The sequence below is a fragment of the Lampetra fluviatilis genome, chromosome 5 (assembly GCF_964198595.1).
Source record: "Lampetra fluviatilis chromosome 5, kcLamFluv1.1, whole genome shotgun sequence".
NCBI classification, from domain to species: domain Eukaryota; kingdom Metazoa; phylum Chordata; class Hyperoartia; order Petromyzontiformes; family Petromyzontidae; genus Lampetra; species Lampetra fluviatilis.
Window position 1 is genome coordinate 14,905,553 of NC_136279.1, and position 15,555 is coordinate 14,921,107.

Below are 15,555 nucleotides of genomic sequence, written 5' to 3' on the forward strand. Positions count from 1 at the left end.
TGGCCTTCCCTCCATGGCATTGCTCACATCCACCACAGCGTTACCGTCCACCACCACTGAGGAGGTAGGAAGTTATTTTCAACACACACACATTCACTATGATTATTCACACACACATACACAGTCCCATTCTCTTGAACACACTCCCAATCACACTTCCACTTACATACACCCACTCACACAAACTTTCACACACTTTACACATAGAACCCATTCCCACATACTTGAAAAACAATTGCGTATAGGAAATGGTAAATGACTAAACTTATACAAGTACATTTTTACTTAAATAAGCTGAGTTACTGAACACTTGGTGACACATTCACACTCACCCACTCAGTGCATATGCCAGTACCATGCCTGCCAGTGTACATCCTCACCTCATCACAGTTGAAGACAAGGACCTGGCGGCCGAAGAGACCACCCAGTGCCTTGACGGATTCGGTTTTGCCAGTGCCGGCGGGGCCATAAGGATTTCCACCGAGCCCCATGCGCATGCCCTGTGTCAGCGTCAGGTAGCACTTGTCTGTGAGTGGGGTGTGTACTAGCTGCTGGGCATTACCCTGGGAACGCACAGGACACACATGAGACACAGAGGGTGGTACATGAATGATCGGGAACAGACACCAACTGGCTGTGCTGTACCTACTCCGACACGCTGCTCAGAGCGTGGAAACTGCCAGTGCTGCCTGCCTAATATTGCTGTCAGTCTGCCTACTTGGACTGCTGGATTGCCTGCCAACCTGTTCTGCTGGCTGCCTGTCTGCATTACTGGCCCGTCGGCCTGCGCTGCTGACCTATCGGTATATGGACTGGTCTGCCGGCCTGCCTGCTGGACTCCTGGAGTTGATGTCACCCTGCCTGTCTGTTGGTCTGGTTGTCGGGTCTGCCTGACTGCCTGCCGGTCTGCCTGCTTGAATGCTGGTCTACTTGGGTTGCTGTGCTGCCTGGGATAGTGCTCCTGGCCCTGCCTGGGCTGTGCTTCCTGATGTCAATTTGCAGCTCTCCTGCCGACTTCAGCATTTTCTTGCTGTGGATGTCCCACCTGATGAAGTTCGCTTGTGTTGCAATCGAAACGTCGTGATTTGTTTTATTTTATTTCTACCTACGTGACTTTACCGAAAGAACCAAAGAGTATGGATTCCTGCAGTCACGAAAGCTTCAAATCATGATTGTAAAGAAATAACTTTATTCAATATATATTACGGCATTATCATTTTTACTCGCTTCACTTTATTTCTTAAGTTTGTCATTGCAGTTTTCATCATATTCAGCTATTTCTACTGCCCGTTATGATTTACACATTGCCTTCTTTAAGTGTTCTTCTTTATCTGATATTTCACAATACTGTACCTTTCCAACCGTGTATGATAAACTGTGTCTTATACTTGGCACAACCTTTAAAAAATCGAATTTTGTTTTCCAGATTTGTCAAGTCCTCTTAGACTTTCCTCAATGTTAAAATTATATTTAATTAAATCTAGTAATTGAGATGAATGTGTAAAACCCTGGGTATAAGTGTTTTAATACTGCTATCGTGAAGTACAGGGATTGAACCTAACCCTGGTCCAAATTCTGTATTGCAACAACCAGCAGTTACTATGTTTCATCATATTTTTTTTTATATAATAGGATTTGCAATTATTCATATACATATTCATGAGGTTTTAAATAAATGTGATACATTCAAATAAAAAATGTATCAATTAGGCCCAATTGTTGATACATGAAACTATATTTTCAATAGTTTACGTAATAAACAAAACTGTGAAGCATTATTCCTTGACTTATCATAGGCCTTTGACACTTGATCACAACATCTTGTTGACTTCTCTTGATCAACTATGGTTTGAGAAGATGCCTTGGTTTGAGTAAAAAAATATTTGTGAACAACTTCATGTTGTTAACCAGTAAGACATGTCATCTGGTTTGGTTAGTACAGGGTCGAGAACCTTTCAAAGAAGAAGAGACATGTTTTGTCTTTGACCAAAAACGTTTGAGAGCTGCATCACACATATTACAACTTGTACACAAACACAGCAGGTATGCAACGGAGGGGGAAGCCAGGAGCTGCAGGTTGTCGACCCGCAGGTTCCTATATAAAAAGGTGTAGAACAGGGTTTGGTATTGGAACCCATTATATTCTCTCTATATATAAATACATTTCGCAGTGGTTTAAATTGTTCTTTAACCAATGTTTTTGCAGATGATACTGTTTTGTTATTGGTTGCTCGCCTAATTATTTACAAAACAATTTACAAAAGGAGGTTGATGTTATTAAGAATCAATAATTGGCTTTAAAATTCGTGCTTAACATTAGTAAAACTACATTTATGTTTTTATCCTAACAATAATTGTGGTGATTCCCTTCAAATCTCGATTATGGCATTGAATGGTCTAATTAGTTAACAGACTGATCAATATAAATACCTTACGTTTATTAGTGATACTGCCTTACCCTTTCATATCCATCTTGATCAACTAATAAAAACAAATGTAAGGTTGGCTTATTGTACTGAAACAATTCCAATTTGTACACTGATTAATCATTGAAGCTACAGTCATTGCGTTATTTTACTACTTTGATGTAACTTCTTCTTCTTTAGTGCTGCCTAACGGCGTGTGCGACTTCACGATGATATTGGTCCCGGTCTAGCACGGCGTGTAGAGTTTGTGCTGTTGTTAATTGTAGCCATGTTTTGATGTTACTGAGCCATGTCGTTTTTGGCCGTCCTGGTCGTTTTTTCCCTTCGATTTTTCCTTCCAGGATTAGCTTTAATAGCTGGTATTTGTGGTCGTTTCGGGCAATGTGGCCTAGGTAGTAACACTTCCTGCTAATGATGGCCTTCAGCAGTTGCCTGTCAGTGCCCATATCTTGCAGAACTTGTGTATTGGTGGTTTTGGCTGTCCATGGGATTTTCAGCATTCTTCGATACAGCCACATCTCGAAAGCTTCGAGCCTTTTTGTTGCTGTTATTGTCAGTGTCCACGTCTCAACTCCGTACAGCAAAATTGACCAGATGTAGCATTTCAGTGTGCGCAGTTTCAGTGATGTACTCAAGTTGCGGTCTGCAAGGAGTGTTTTCCATTTAATAAATGCTTGCCTTGCTTGTTCAATTCTGCTCTTGATTTCGACTTCATGGTTCAACTGATCGTCAATGATTACACCAAGGTATTTAAATCGGTGTACTTGTTCCAATTTTTCGCTACCAAGCTTGATTGTTATTTCGCTTGTAGTTCGGCTGACCTTCATAACCTTTGTTTTCTTTTTATTAATTCGTAAGCCCCATATTTGACTCTCTGTGGCAACCTCGTCCAAGATTTGTTGTAGGTCTTGTTCCGAATCGGCCAGCAGTGCAGTGTCGTCGGCATACCTGATGTTGTTGATGTATTGTCCATTGACTTTAATACCAATGTTTTTATCTGCTAGTGTTCGATCAAAAATCTGCTCCGAGTAGATGTTGAAAAGACTGGGTGAAAGTGGGCAGCCTTGTCGTACACCTTTTTGTATTGGTGTTGGGTCTGTCAATTCGTTGTCATATCGGAGTTGGGCTGTTTGCTTCCAATAAAGATCAATGATGAAGTTGATGTCGTTTTTATCTAGTCCCAGTTGTTTTAATAGAGCTGCTAGTCGGTCGTGGTCGACTGAGTCAAAGGCTTTCTCGTAATCTATGAAGCAGATGTACACTTCTTTCTGATGTTCGTAGCATCGCTGTAGTAGTATCTGTAGACAGAAGATTTCTTCTCTTGTGCCTAGTCCTTTGCAGAAGCCAAACTGTGTGTTCTTCAATGCATTTTCGCATGTGGAGCGTATGCGCTGTTGGATCACCTTCAGGAAGACTTTCAGCACGTGGCTCATCAAGCTTATCAGTCTGTAGTCCTCGCATTTCCGGCTTGTTGCTTTCTTTGGTATGGCCACAAAGATGGATTGTAGCCAGTCGGATGGAATTTTATTGCCATTGTATATTTGATTGTACCAATTAGTCAGTTGTCGTATGTTGTTACTGTCTAATAGTTTGAGCAATTCTACATGGATTGTGTCGGGCCCGCACGCTTTGCCTGACTTAGCTGTTTTGATTGCATGTTCTACTTCTGATGTTAAAATGTGTAGAGCGTCTTTCGACATCTGTTGGTCTTTTTCTGCAGGTGTTCTCATGGCGCCATAGAGCTTGTGTATATAGTTTGTCCAGGTGTCCATTTTTTCTTGTTTATTTAGGATTGGTTGGTTGTTGTCCGCATACAAGGTAGCTGTTGGGGCTGGTCTGTAGATGTTACCAGCTTCTTTGAGCTTCTTGTGCAGAGTAAAATTGTCATGTTTTTTAATAAGTTCTTCAATCTCGGCGCATTGTTCTTCCATCCACTTTTCTTTTGCCTGTCGGATTGCTTCTCTGATCTTCTGTTGCATTTGTTTGTACTTCTCCAAGTTGTTGTATTTGTACATTCTTCGTTGGCTCATTAGATCGAGAATACAATGTGTCATCCATCGTTGTTTCTTTTTCGGTGGCTGATGTCCCAGCATGACTTCTGTTGTTTCTGTGATGCATTGTTTGAACGAGCGCCAGTACTCCTGAACATCTGCTGTTTCTGTTGTTATTGAGCGGATGCTATCGTTGAGATGTTGCTGTACTTGTCTTTTATCGGCGCTGTTCTTCAGTTTCTCCAGGTCTGCTCGTCTCGTCTTTGAACATTGTATTGATCGCAATTTGAGTCTTATTGTAGCTGTTACTGGGTTATGATCTGACGATATATCGGCTCCAGGGTAGGTTTTTGCTGTAATCACACTGGACTTAAACCTGATGTTAATTAGGATATAATCGATTTGGTTCCTGACGATGTTGTTGTCGGAGTCTTGCGGCGAGGTCCACGTGTACAGTCGTCGAGGTGGTAATTGGAACCACGTGTTAGCAATACTGAAACGTTCTTCTTGGCAGAATTGAACCAGTCTGTCGCCTCGTTCATTTCTTGTTCCTAGTCCGTGTTCTCCGACAATGTTCTGCATTCGACCGTGGCCAACCTTGGCATTGAAATCGCCGAGGATTATAGTGATGTCTTGCTTCTTCAGCGGCTTCAGCGTGTTGGTTAGTTGCTCATAGAACGATTCGATTTCATGATCTTGTTTATCTGCTGTTGGAGCATAAACCTGTAGAATGTTCACGTTGACTTTGTTGCCTGCTAACTGTAGTAGTGCTATTCGTTCTGATACTGGGGTAAAGTTGTTGACTTTATTCGCTAATTTCTTGTGTACTATAAAGGCGACACCGTATGTTTGTTTGGTGTTTTCTTCTCCTCCGGAGCAGAAGATGTGGTGTTCGCTCGATATAAACTTTTTTGTTCCAGGCCATTTAGTTTCGCTTAGACCGATTATGTTGATTTTAAGTCGATCCATTTCTTGTATGACATTGGCTAGTTTTCCTGCTTGAAGTAAACTTCTAACGTTCCAAGTTGCTACTTTGAAAGGGTTCTTTGACACAAGCTCGGAGATTCTTAGCACCCCTGTCCTATTTAAAGGACGCCGATACTCAGGGCCTTTGTTGATTTTGCTTGTCATCATTGAAGTTTTCAAGGGAGCAATAATCCAAGTAGTTTCCCGTTGCTTTCTTGGATCACCATTTATTTGAAAAGGTCATGTGGGGACCTGTCGAAACGGGTTTTGTTTGATGTAACTTAAACAAACTTAACTCTGTTTACCATGCTGCATTACGACTTGCGGTAGATGCTCCATATAGGATACATCACTGTGAACTCTATGCCATGGCTCGACAAATGACCTTGGAGGTCAGAAGACATTTGAACTGGGATATTTTTTTATTAACAAGGCTATTTATTGTCCGAAGATCTTCTCTTTATTTGCTTGACCTATTATTACCATGAGACAATCCAAAAAATCTGCGACAGGCATCTGTTTGTCTGTTAACAGTACCCAGATTTCACGAACAAATTGGCTCAAAATCATTTAATATAGCTGCCCCAAAGTTTTTGAACCACCTGGTTTCATATAATGGCATCTCGAGTCTGCTGACTCTTAAATCACTAAAGTTAAAGTGTAAATGCAATTTTACAAAATAATTGATATTTTTAAGTGTTTGTTTTTTAAATATGTAATTGTGTAATTATTTTATGTTGTCCGCCAGCAGAATCGCCCTTGAAATAGAGCTTCTTAGCTCAATGGGCTTCACTCGGGAAATTCATTTCTGATGTTGATCCTCCACTTCCTGTTGCTGCCACAGTCCAGTTGTCACCAGTTGCTTACTACCATCATTCACTAGCTTCCTCCAAAGACGCCGATTCTGAAATCGTCAGTTGTAAGTCCACTTAACTCTAGGAAACATTTGTACCTCATTAGCACATCATGTATATAAAGACAAATATCTCCTTCATAACCATACAGACTGTTGTGGCAAATGCTGTTAAGAAGTACCTGTGAAGGCCAGAACAGCACACTAACAGGTGATGTGGCTGGCCTCACAGCTGGCTGCCTGTCTCCTCAATACTGATGTTCACACTCTACAAGGCACTCAATCAAGACTAAGTCTTTCTCGTGTTCCAGTTTCCTTAAATTATGCCACTCGCATAAAATTTGTCAAAAATCCCAATGCAAGATCCTCCTGAAAAAGAGTTTTAAGACTCAACGACGTGTTTCTGGATATATTTAATCAAATAAAATTTTATATTCATCGAGTACTCTCGCTCAAGGTGCTTGACATAGTTTACAAAAAATCGTGACCGAATAGAAAGATGTAGATGGCAAGGGAGTGCAAGAATTTGGGAATGAGTGGCCACGACATAGGGTACTTAAGGACCACGAAAGGCAGGGGAAGGGCCAGAAAGGAGTTGGGGTGAGGGGAAGAAAGAGGAATACAATGGGCAATAGAGCAGAGGTAAGCTGATATCGTCAAGGAGCATAAACCATCACGCGAACTCCGGTCATCCTCGCAGGGGCTTTTGGCTAGCCATCTAAGACGGCCACTGCATCGCGCACTTCTAGATGCGCTTCTGCGGCTGTCTGGAATGCTCTTCCTTTCAACATGAGGAAGCCACTGGACCTATGCACTTTTAAATGTAGATTGAAAACCCATATCTTGAGAACTACTTTTTGTGTTTAGTTTGTTGTCCTTCCCCGGCACCTCTAGTTAAGCATAGTTAGCTACATACAGTGCGAAAGAAGTTCAACATATGTACATAAAAATAAAGAGCAATGGGTGGAATGGTACCATAGTGGTTAGCACACTCAGTTATGAGTGGTATCTGAATTGGTCCTGGGCCTCCCTTTTACTAAGCCACACTAGCCAGCGTCATGAAGCATGTTCAAACAATCCAATGACCAACACAACATGGTAGGCTTTCCTCCAGCAATATTCGTGACAATATTTTCTGTGACCATAAATCGAACTCTGGTTATTGGCCTCACAGAGCAATGCATCAACCAATGGACCACCATCCAAATATGCACCCACACATACCTGGTACTCATAGGTGTACAGGAATTCAGCATCCACCATGCGTGTGACGCAAGTTCCGTCAGAGCGGATGTAGAAGCGGAGCTGTCTCTGCCAGTCCCAGTGGTGGATGTCTCGGGCGCCAGCTGTGTTGAGGGTCTGCGCCACATCTAGGGCATGCACTGCGTCGAGCACAAGTGCCTTCAGCTTCAGCGCCAACACCGGGTCTGTAACGGGTACACACAGAGACGTGCAGCCATTTGGGGACATGCAAATCGAGCCAGAGGAAGGTGGTGTAAGTGCAGCTTAAAATTATACCTCACAACCAGAAGTGGTCAGCATCTAACAGCCTCTGGAATTAGATGAATGAAGACAAGTGGCAACTCACCTCGTGTATCTGTATGTGTCCGTACCTGTGTGTGTACCGGTGAAACGCGTGTATGCCTGGATCTTTTCACGCAGCTCCACCTCCAGCTGAGACAGCCCCAACGCCGGCAGCGCTTGTTCCACATCCCCTGTGAATCGGACTCGCTCAGCCAAGCACAGAACCTACTCACCGGGAACACGTGAGACACACACCAAGGCATGGTACGAGTGTGTATTCAAGTGTGTGCATGAGTAAATATTCGTGTGGGTGTGAGTATAATGTATTAGGGGTATAACAATGTACAAACCTTCTGACTCGTCCCTACTAGACATCTGTGAAAAAATAACTTCATAGCTCATCGGATTTCTCCAGGATATATAAAGATTCTGACTCTGAATGGGAGCCAATCTAGTGGCTGTAGAAGTGATGCAAATTGATAAAAGAATAAAACATTCCTTCCACATGATTTCATGAATGTATTGAGCTGAACAATCAATATTAATTATGAATAAATGCATCATTCCCCACTGCAGAGCACATGTGTATGTGTGAATGAGTGCACGTGTGTGAGTGAACGTGTGCGAGTGAACCTGAGATGGGTACTGAGAGGGGTCAATGTCCCCACTCTTGCCATTCTTCAGACACTGCACCAGCAGCTGCTTCAGTGTCTGCCGCATCTCCTCAGCCAGCGTGCCCAGCCACACCTGGACACCAAGAGCCACACACACACCTCATTAACGCTAATGAGGACATCACGCATTAAAGATTGTAGTGTTAATGGAACTTCTAGAAGTGTTGCTGTTTGTGTTGTCGGTATGTGTCGTGTTGGTAGAGTTGCTGGTGTTAAGTCATGCCTATTATGGCAATGATAATAACATCGCAGATAGAGTTTCTGAAATGAAGATGGCGATGATCGTGGTGATTGTAATGTTGATTAAGGTGATGATCCTCATGCTTATATAGTTTCTATTAGTGTTATTTGGTGGTGATAAACGTGGTATGAATTGTGTTAATAGCGTCACTGGCAGTGTTGTACTGTTTCTGAAGATCTGTTGATTATGGTGATGATAGTCGTGCTGCTTGTAGTGTTGGTCGTGGTGAAGACAGCATATTTTGTGGTAGCAATGAAACATTCTAGATTTGAAGCTTTCGTGACTGCAAGGATTCATATTCTTAGGTTTTTTCAGTAAAGTCACGTAGGTAAAAAAATTTAAATTAATTAAAGTAAAATAAAATAAAAATCACGACGTTTCGGAGGCAACACAAGCTTCCGTCTTCAGGTGGAACCGTCACAGCCACGACAGCTGTATCAAGTAAATGAGAGATTACATATTAATAATTAATAAAAAGTGTGCCATACTTGGCCCTTCCCCTCTTCAACCATTATATATACGGAGTGGTAGCTCTTGTAATCTCTCATTTACTTGATACAGCTGTCGTGGCTGTGACGGTTCCACCTGAAAACGGAAGCTTGTGTTGCCTCCGAAACGTCGTGATTTTTATTTTATTTTACTTTTATCAATTTTAATTTTTTTTACCTACGTAACTTTACCGAAAAAACCTAAGAATAAAGCAATGAAACATGTTTTTTTTCTGGAAGTGTTGAAAATTGGTATTTATGGTAGCGATGATGCTGGTGGGGAAGCTAAGCTGTCACCTCAACGTCAGCCGTGACCTCCACTTGCTGTCTGAGTGGCACCAACTCCCCCTCCAGGGATCGCATAGCCATGATGTGATGACACCCATCATCAAACTCGACGCTGTGAATGCCTGCACACAAGAGAAAAAGATCCCCTGTGAAGCCTTAAGAGACTTTTGCGGTAAGTGCTATTAGCGAGCACCTGTGAAGGTTGGCACAGCACACAAGGGGGTGGCCAGCACCAGACCAGCCACCTTTGTCTCCCCAGTGCTGATGTTTATACACATGAGGGTGTTATTTAAGGCCATGAGCGGGAATCGAACTCAGGTCACTGGATTCAGAGTGCGCGCTTATCACCACACTACTGCTCCCCACAGATAACAACAACTGACATTCATGACTAAGCGGCAGTGACATCACCATCGTGCTTGTGCCAGGCTATGTGCACTTTGAGGCCACATCAAGTATCAAAGGTTCAATGGTGGGAGGTCACGGGACAGACCCAGGTACCATGGGTTTACTGAGATGACTGGCAGATGCACCACCTGTGCCCTTACAGTGCCAACTTTCTGTGTTTCAGCTGCCCGGTGCTCAACTCGTTATTATGAGCATCACTCCACTGCCCACCGTGGTTGTTGGGGGGCGACTGCCTCTAACTACCCAGGAGTGTCCTTCACAAGCCTCCTCCACAAAAACCGATCTTGACCCCGCTGTTACCAGTAATTGGCAAGTCCACTCAGCTTCATATCCTCCTGTATCACATCAGTCCATCTCTTTTTTAGCCCGTGTCGTGCCTGTTTAGCCCCCTCTATGCAGCCAAACAAAAGCTTTTTGGGCATGCGGTGTCTGGATATGTAGGTTACATGCCCCAGCCAACGCAACCTTGCCTGCTGGAGCTCACCGATGGGACTATGTTCAGATTTCTGAAGGATCTGAGCTCCTCACAATCCAACCTGGTTAAATCCAGGATGAATCGCAGGCATGCCAGCCTAAAGGTTTTGAACCGGCGCAGATGTTGCAACAAACCAGGTAGCCTCCACACAGTATTGTGCAGCTGATGAAAAGATAAAACCGCCTGACTGATTCGGAGTGAGACATTTGCTGTAAAACTGGAGCTGGTCATAAGCATACTGCCCAGGTATGAAAACTTTTCCACTCTCTCCACAACTGCCCCATTACCAATGGGGAGTTGAGGGGTGGAGTGTTTGATGACACAAAATACCCAGGCAGACGCTTAGTTTTTATGGGACTGATGGCAAGGACCCACCTCTTAGTAGGACACTCCAGGTTCAGCAGCAGCACCTCCAACTCCGTTTCAGAGTCAGCAGCAATCACCAGATCATCAGCATACATAACATGGTTGAACAATAGGGAGTTATCCCTCGACCACACCCAGGCATCGATCAGCCTCCCATTGTATCTGTACCAGATGGAAATTTCTCTGGTACAGCCATGGAAAACTTCTCCGAAAAATATGTTAAATATTGTAGGAACCAGAGGACATCACTGTCACACCCCAAGGTGAACAGAGAATGGCTCTGACTCCTGGCCATGTAGCTTTACCCGGGTCTGCCCACCATCATGAAGGTTCTTAATGATTGTGAGCAGAGAGTCAGGGACGCTGAAAGCACGAAGAACAACCCAGAGGCCTGGCCTATTGATGGCATCATAGGCCTTGACCAGGTCAATAAAAAAGACATGTAGGTATTATTGGAATTCCCTATACCTCTGCTGTAGCAGACGGACATAATTTTTTTGGCAATTGTGCAGGACAGCCCTGGCCTGAAATCACATTGGGGCTCCGCAAGCCTCTCCTCAGCATGCCTGGCAAGGCGATGTTGAATAATCCTTGCCAGAACCTTTCCTGGCACACTGAGGAAGATGCCCCTGTAAATGTTAAGGTCTATGCAGTCCCCCTTCTTAAAGAAGGGGACCACAAAGGTCACCCTTCCAATCCTGCGGAACCCATCCAGTGGTCCAGACTATTGTAATGACATACAGGGCAATCTGTACGTAAATGCGATCTTCCCTCAGCAGTTCGCCTGGGAGATCATTCCTGCCCGGCATTTTTCCGGGTCTCAGACTTTGGAACACCTTGCCTACTTCCTCAACAGAGGGCACATCAGCCAGCCACTCACAGGGAGTGACAGCTTCTTCCAATATCACACATAGGCTTTCGTGACCAATATTATCCATAAGAGGTTTTGTTTGGGTTAGATCGCGTAAATATTAACATGTCGTTGGCTCACAGTGATGACATCACATTTACCCCTTCTATTTAAGACCGAAACACGAGGAATTCTCCACAATGCTGGCTTTAACCTGATGAGTCTGGTTTTAATTACCCGCGAAATGTCATACTTGATTTGTAAATGTGAGGTTACTCTCCAACACACCCCTGTGCTGAACTAGTAACAAATTGGCATGTGTTTTTTTACGTGACAAACCTTACTAATTGGCTGTGTCGGGTGATGGTGGGTTTAATAACACATTTATATTTACTCTATCTAATCCAATATTTAAGGCACCACAACCCCAGCAAGGGCATCCCCACCTTGCCTAACTATGTTATCTAGACTGAGGGATTCCCCTCACCCAAGACCTCACAGAAATGCTCATAAAACCAGCGAACCTGTTCCTGGGGGTCAGAGATGGAATCACCATTCTTTTCCCAAAGGATAGTAATAGGTGTGGTGCTGCAAGTTAGTTTTTTTATGGAATTAAAGAGCGAGTTGTGATCGCGGGCTACTGAGGCCGATTTCACCTCCTCAGCAATCCGCGACCACCACTCATGTTTGCAGCGCCACACAGCTTTCTGAATCTCCGAGCGAAGGGTGTGGTAAGCCTCCTCATTCTCTGGCGTGGGATGCTGTAATCAGTGGGAGTAGGCCTATCGCATTTTCTCAGCTAGCCGGAACACCTCCTCTGTCAGTCAGAGTCTCTGGGGAGGTCTCGACCATGTACCCAAAGCAGCCATTGCAGCTGCATGAGCCACAGTCCTAAACCTCACCCATTTCCCCTCGGCATCAGGAGGAGGGGGAAACGATGGCAACCCCAGCTGCATGCGATGATGACATTCTTCCTTGCAACTTTCTTCACCTAGCTGAGACCAGGCCACTGTGGGTTTGAATGGGTCCTAGGTGGACACCAACCACTACAGTGAGAGAATGGTAGGCATATTTTGCACATGACAAGCCGACGGTCAATGGACAAGTCAGCTCCACGATAGGTCCTGGAGTCAAGAACATAGGCCAGCATCAGCTGTACCATCACTATATAGTCCAACAGATGAACCTTATGGCGGGACCCCGGGGTCCTGAATAAACAGAAGTCAAAATCGTAATTAAAACATTTTCGGCGACTCCCTCCCACCGCGCACATAAACGCCACGATCCACTTAGCGTGGATCATTCTGTTGTTATGTCGTCCAAGCGCAGTGAGGACGAATGCACAGAAGAGCTGAACAAGCAAATGCACTCCATGCTCGGGTATGGGCAGGATCATAAGTCTTATCCAAAGCTGCTCAAACTGCCTACACGACTTTAGTCATTTATTTGTCAAAAACGGTATGCATAATACAGTGAAACTGCTCTCTTATCTTCATTATTATTTGTGACCTACCAACGTCTGCAGCCAGGATCAATCGATGACAAGCCTATTACCTGCAGATATTTAACAGAGGAGATGCGTTGCACTGTTAATTCCTCCTGTTTGATAATACTTCTCTTCTCCGTATGCATCTGTGTAGATAGGTTTTTTTTGTGGTTAAGCCATAGTCCCCACATACCGCTCGTATCAATGCGGAGAAGAGAAGCGGCGACCCACTACTCTGTAGAGTAACATTGGTATAAACACTTGTTAAAATAGGAACAACGCATTGAAAACGTGTACTAGTTTACGTACTGTTTACAAAGCGTGTTCACAAATCCACACTGAGAAACACGATGATTGACAGAGGGGTGTAAAACATTTTTTCGATAGTGTATTTAAATAGAGGTACTGCAGGTAAGTAGTTTTCAGGTTTAAAGTCATAGTTTAACAAGACAACACTGGCCACCATCCTTCACACCCATTGGTGAAAAAGAGCAAGTTTTTGTTTTCATTATAATATAATGTTTATGTGAGAGCCAGGGGCTTATGGGACCCCGGGGTCCCACCATGAGGTTCAAATGTTCTTGCTTGGACCTGGCGAGCATCCATGATGTTGTGTGGATGTGCCGGTGCCTAAACAACGCGTTGGTAATTACAAACCCATAGACTGCACAGAAGTCGAGCAGACTCCTACTGTTGTTATTGAGCTGATCCGGCCCATGTCTTCCAATCACCCCAGACCAGGTGTCAGCGTCATCACCCACTCGGACATTAAGGTCACCCAATAGGATGACTCTATCTCAAGGTGCCACTTTAGCCAGCACCTGTGACAGGAGGTCATAGAAGGGACCGGACTCATCGGCTTTGCCTGCATGCTACCACAGATGTTTATCTTCGGAAGGGGCATTAGCCATCACCACCACCATTCCTCGCCTCCCGTTGTTAAGGTGAGCCCACAGTAGTATGAGACTTACAGATTCTCATACCTCACCACCATGCTCGAAGGTGGACTCCTTCTTGGTCATATTCCCTCCCTTGACTGCCATCGAGACATTAGTCTTGACCACCGGTCCATCATCCCTTCTCGGGATATTTCCTGCCCAAGCCCATTGTCTCAACATAGTCAATGAGAGAGATACCTTTCCTAAACCGTATTTGCTCTTGTGCTCTTGTGGGTTGGTTGGCCTCCAAATGATGCATTATTCTGTATCCAATTACCTTTGTGCACAATTTCTTGTTGCGAGATAAGAGGCTATTTAAACTATATAACACACGCAATAAAACAAATCTCAACCAAAGCACACATCCACAGCGCACTAACCACTGCACCACTGCTCCCCACAAAATACAAAACCCACACTCAAGCAAGCAAACAATAAAACATGGGTATGAGCACACACACACACAAAAGTAGATGCAAACACGTGTCCACACACCGGCAAACAGCTTCTTGAGGTGTGCCTGAATGACGGTGGGGTTGGTTGCTTGGCCCAGGATCTCCAGCAGGTCATCGTCACCAATGAAGTAAAACCTCGGAAAGGTGGATCGCTTTTCCTGCACGGTAAGAACAATATTGTACCACAGACACAGGGGCAAACATAACAGCAAAGGAGTGTGGGTATGCACACACACACATAAGTAAATGGATAACTCTGGACTAGTATATGTGATTAAGTATGGGTGGATGTGTACAAGCACGTGTGAGTGTGAGCAGGTTTGGAAAGCATTAATTCAGTGCTCATTACGCTGTCAGACTGCACATGTAAGAATCTATGTTTTTTTATTTATATGTGGTGTATGTAATGGGCTGATATCACCCATGCAGCCAGTAGAGGAGCTACCATTCACCACAATATTCTTTGGTTCTTTCGGTAAAGTCACGTTTTGGGCGCAACACAAGTGTCCGTTATCAGGTGGGAAAGCATGGTCTGCTGCTGCCTACGTGACTTTACCGAAAGAACCAAAGAATATGGATTCCTGCAGTCACGAAAGCTTCAAATCAAGATTCACCACGATGTTTTGTGTATGCGATGCATTTACGGTTGTACATGAGTTTCTGTATGTATATGCAGGCAAGTAAAGGCAATCCTCGCTTAACATTGGCCTGTTTAACGATGTTTAGTTATAAAGTCGCTAATTACTACCCACGTATACGTTTAACATCGTGTGGTATCACTCTAACGTCGCTGCCAGCAAGAACTACTTTCCACGGCAGAGAGCGAGGCAGCTGTGTCGCACATATGTTGCAAGTGTATCTCAACGCGGGCATACTGTACGGTAAGTCCTCGCTTTCTTGAGCTGTGTGGCTGAGCGGTATGATAGAGTACATGGAATGATACAGTACACAGCAGCATACCCTCATCTCAATTCATTGTGGACTATATTTGTTCTTATTTGAGGTAATATGTCACTGCATCTCTTACCCACATGAGTGCTAAAAGACCAAGAAGTGATCCTACTGTTTCAAGCACTAAGATCTGTAGGAAGGTAATCACTGTGCAAACCAAATTAAGGGTGTTATG

The 15,555-nt window shown here is 44.0% G+C and overlaps 1 protein-coding gene across 3 annotated transcripts in view; it reads right to left on the reverse strand.

The window, feature by feature from the left end:
- DYNC2H1 (dynein cytoplasmic 2 heavy chain 1) overlaps positions 1–15,555 on the reverse strand; it is a 186,881-nt gene that overhangs the window by 141,778 nt on the left and 29,548 nt on the right. For all 3 annotated transcript variants that reach the window (XM_078856894.1, XM_078856893.1, XM_078856895.1), the window contains 6 exons: positions 14,470–14,587; positions 9,461–9,573; positions 8,394–8,507; positions 7,850–7,985; positions 7,461–7,663; positions 381–563 (listed from right to left, as the gene is read on the reverse strand). In XM_078856894.1, coding sequence (XP_078713020.1) covers positions 381–563; positions 7,461–7,663; positions 7,850–7,985; positions 8,394–8,507; positions 9,461–9,573; positions 14,470–14,587 — 867 coding nt within the window. The remainder of the gene's footprint in view (positions 1–380; positions 564–7,460; positions 7,664–7,849; positions 7,986–8,393; positions 8,508–9,460; positions 9,574–14,469; positions 14,588–15,555) is intronic.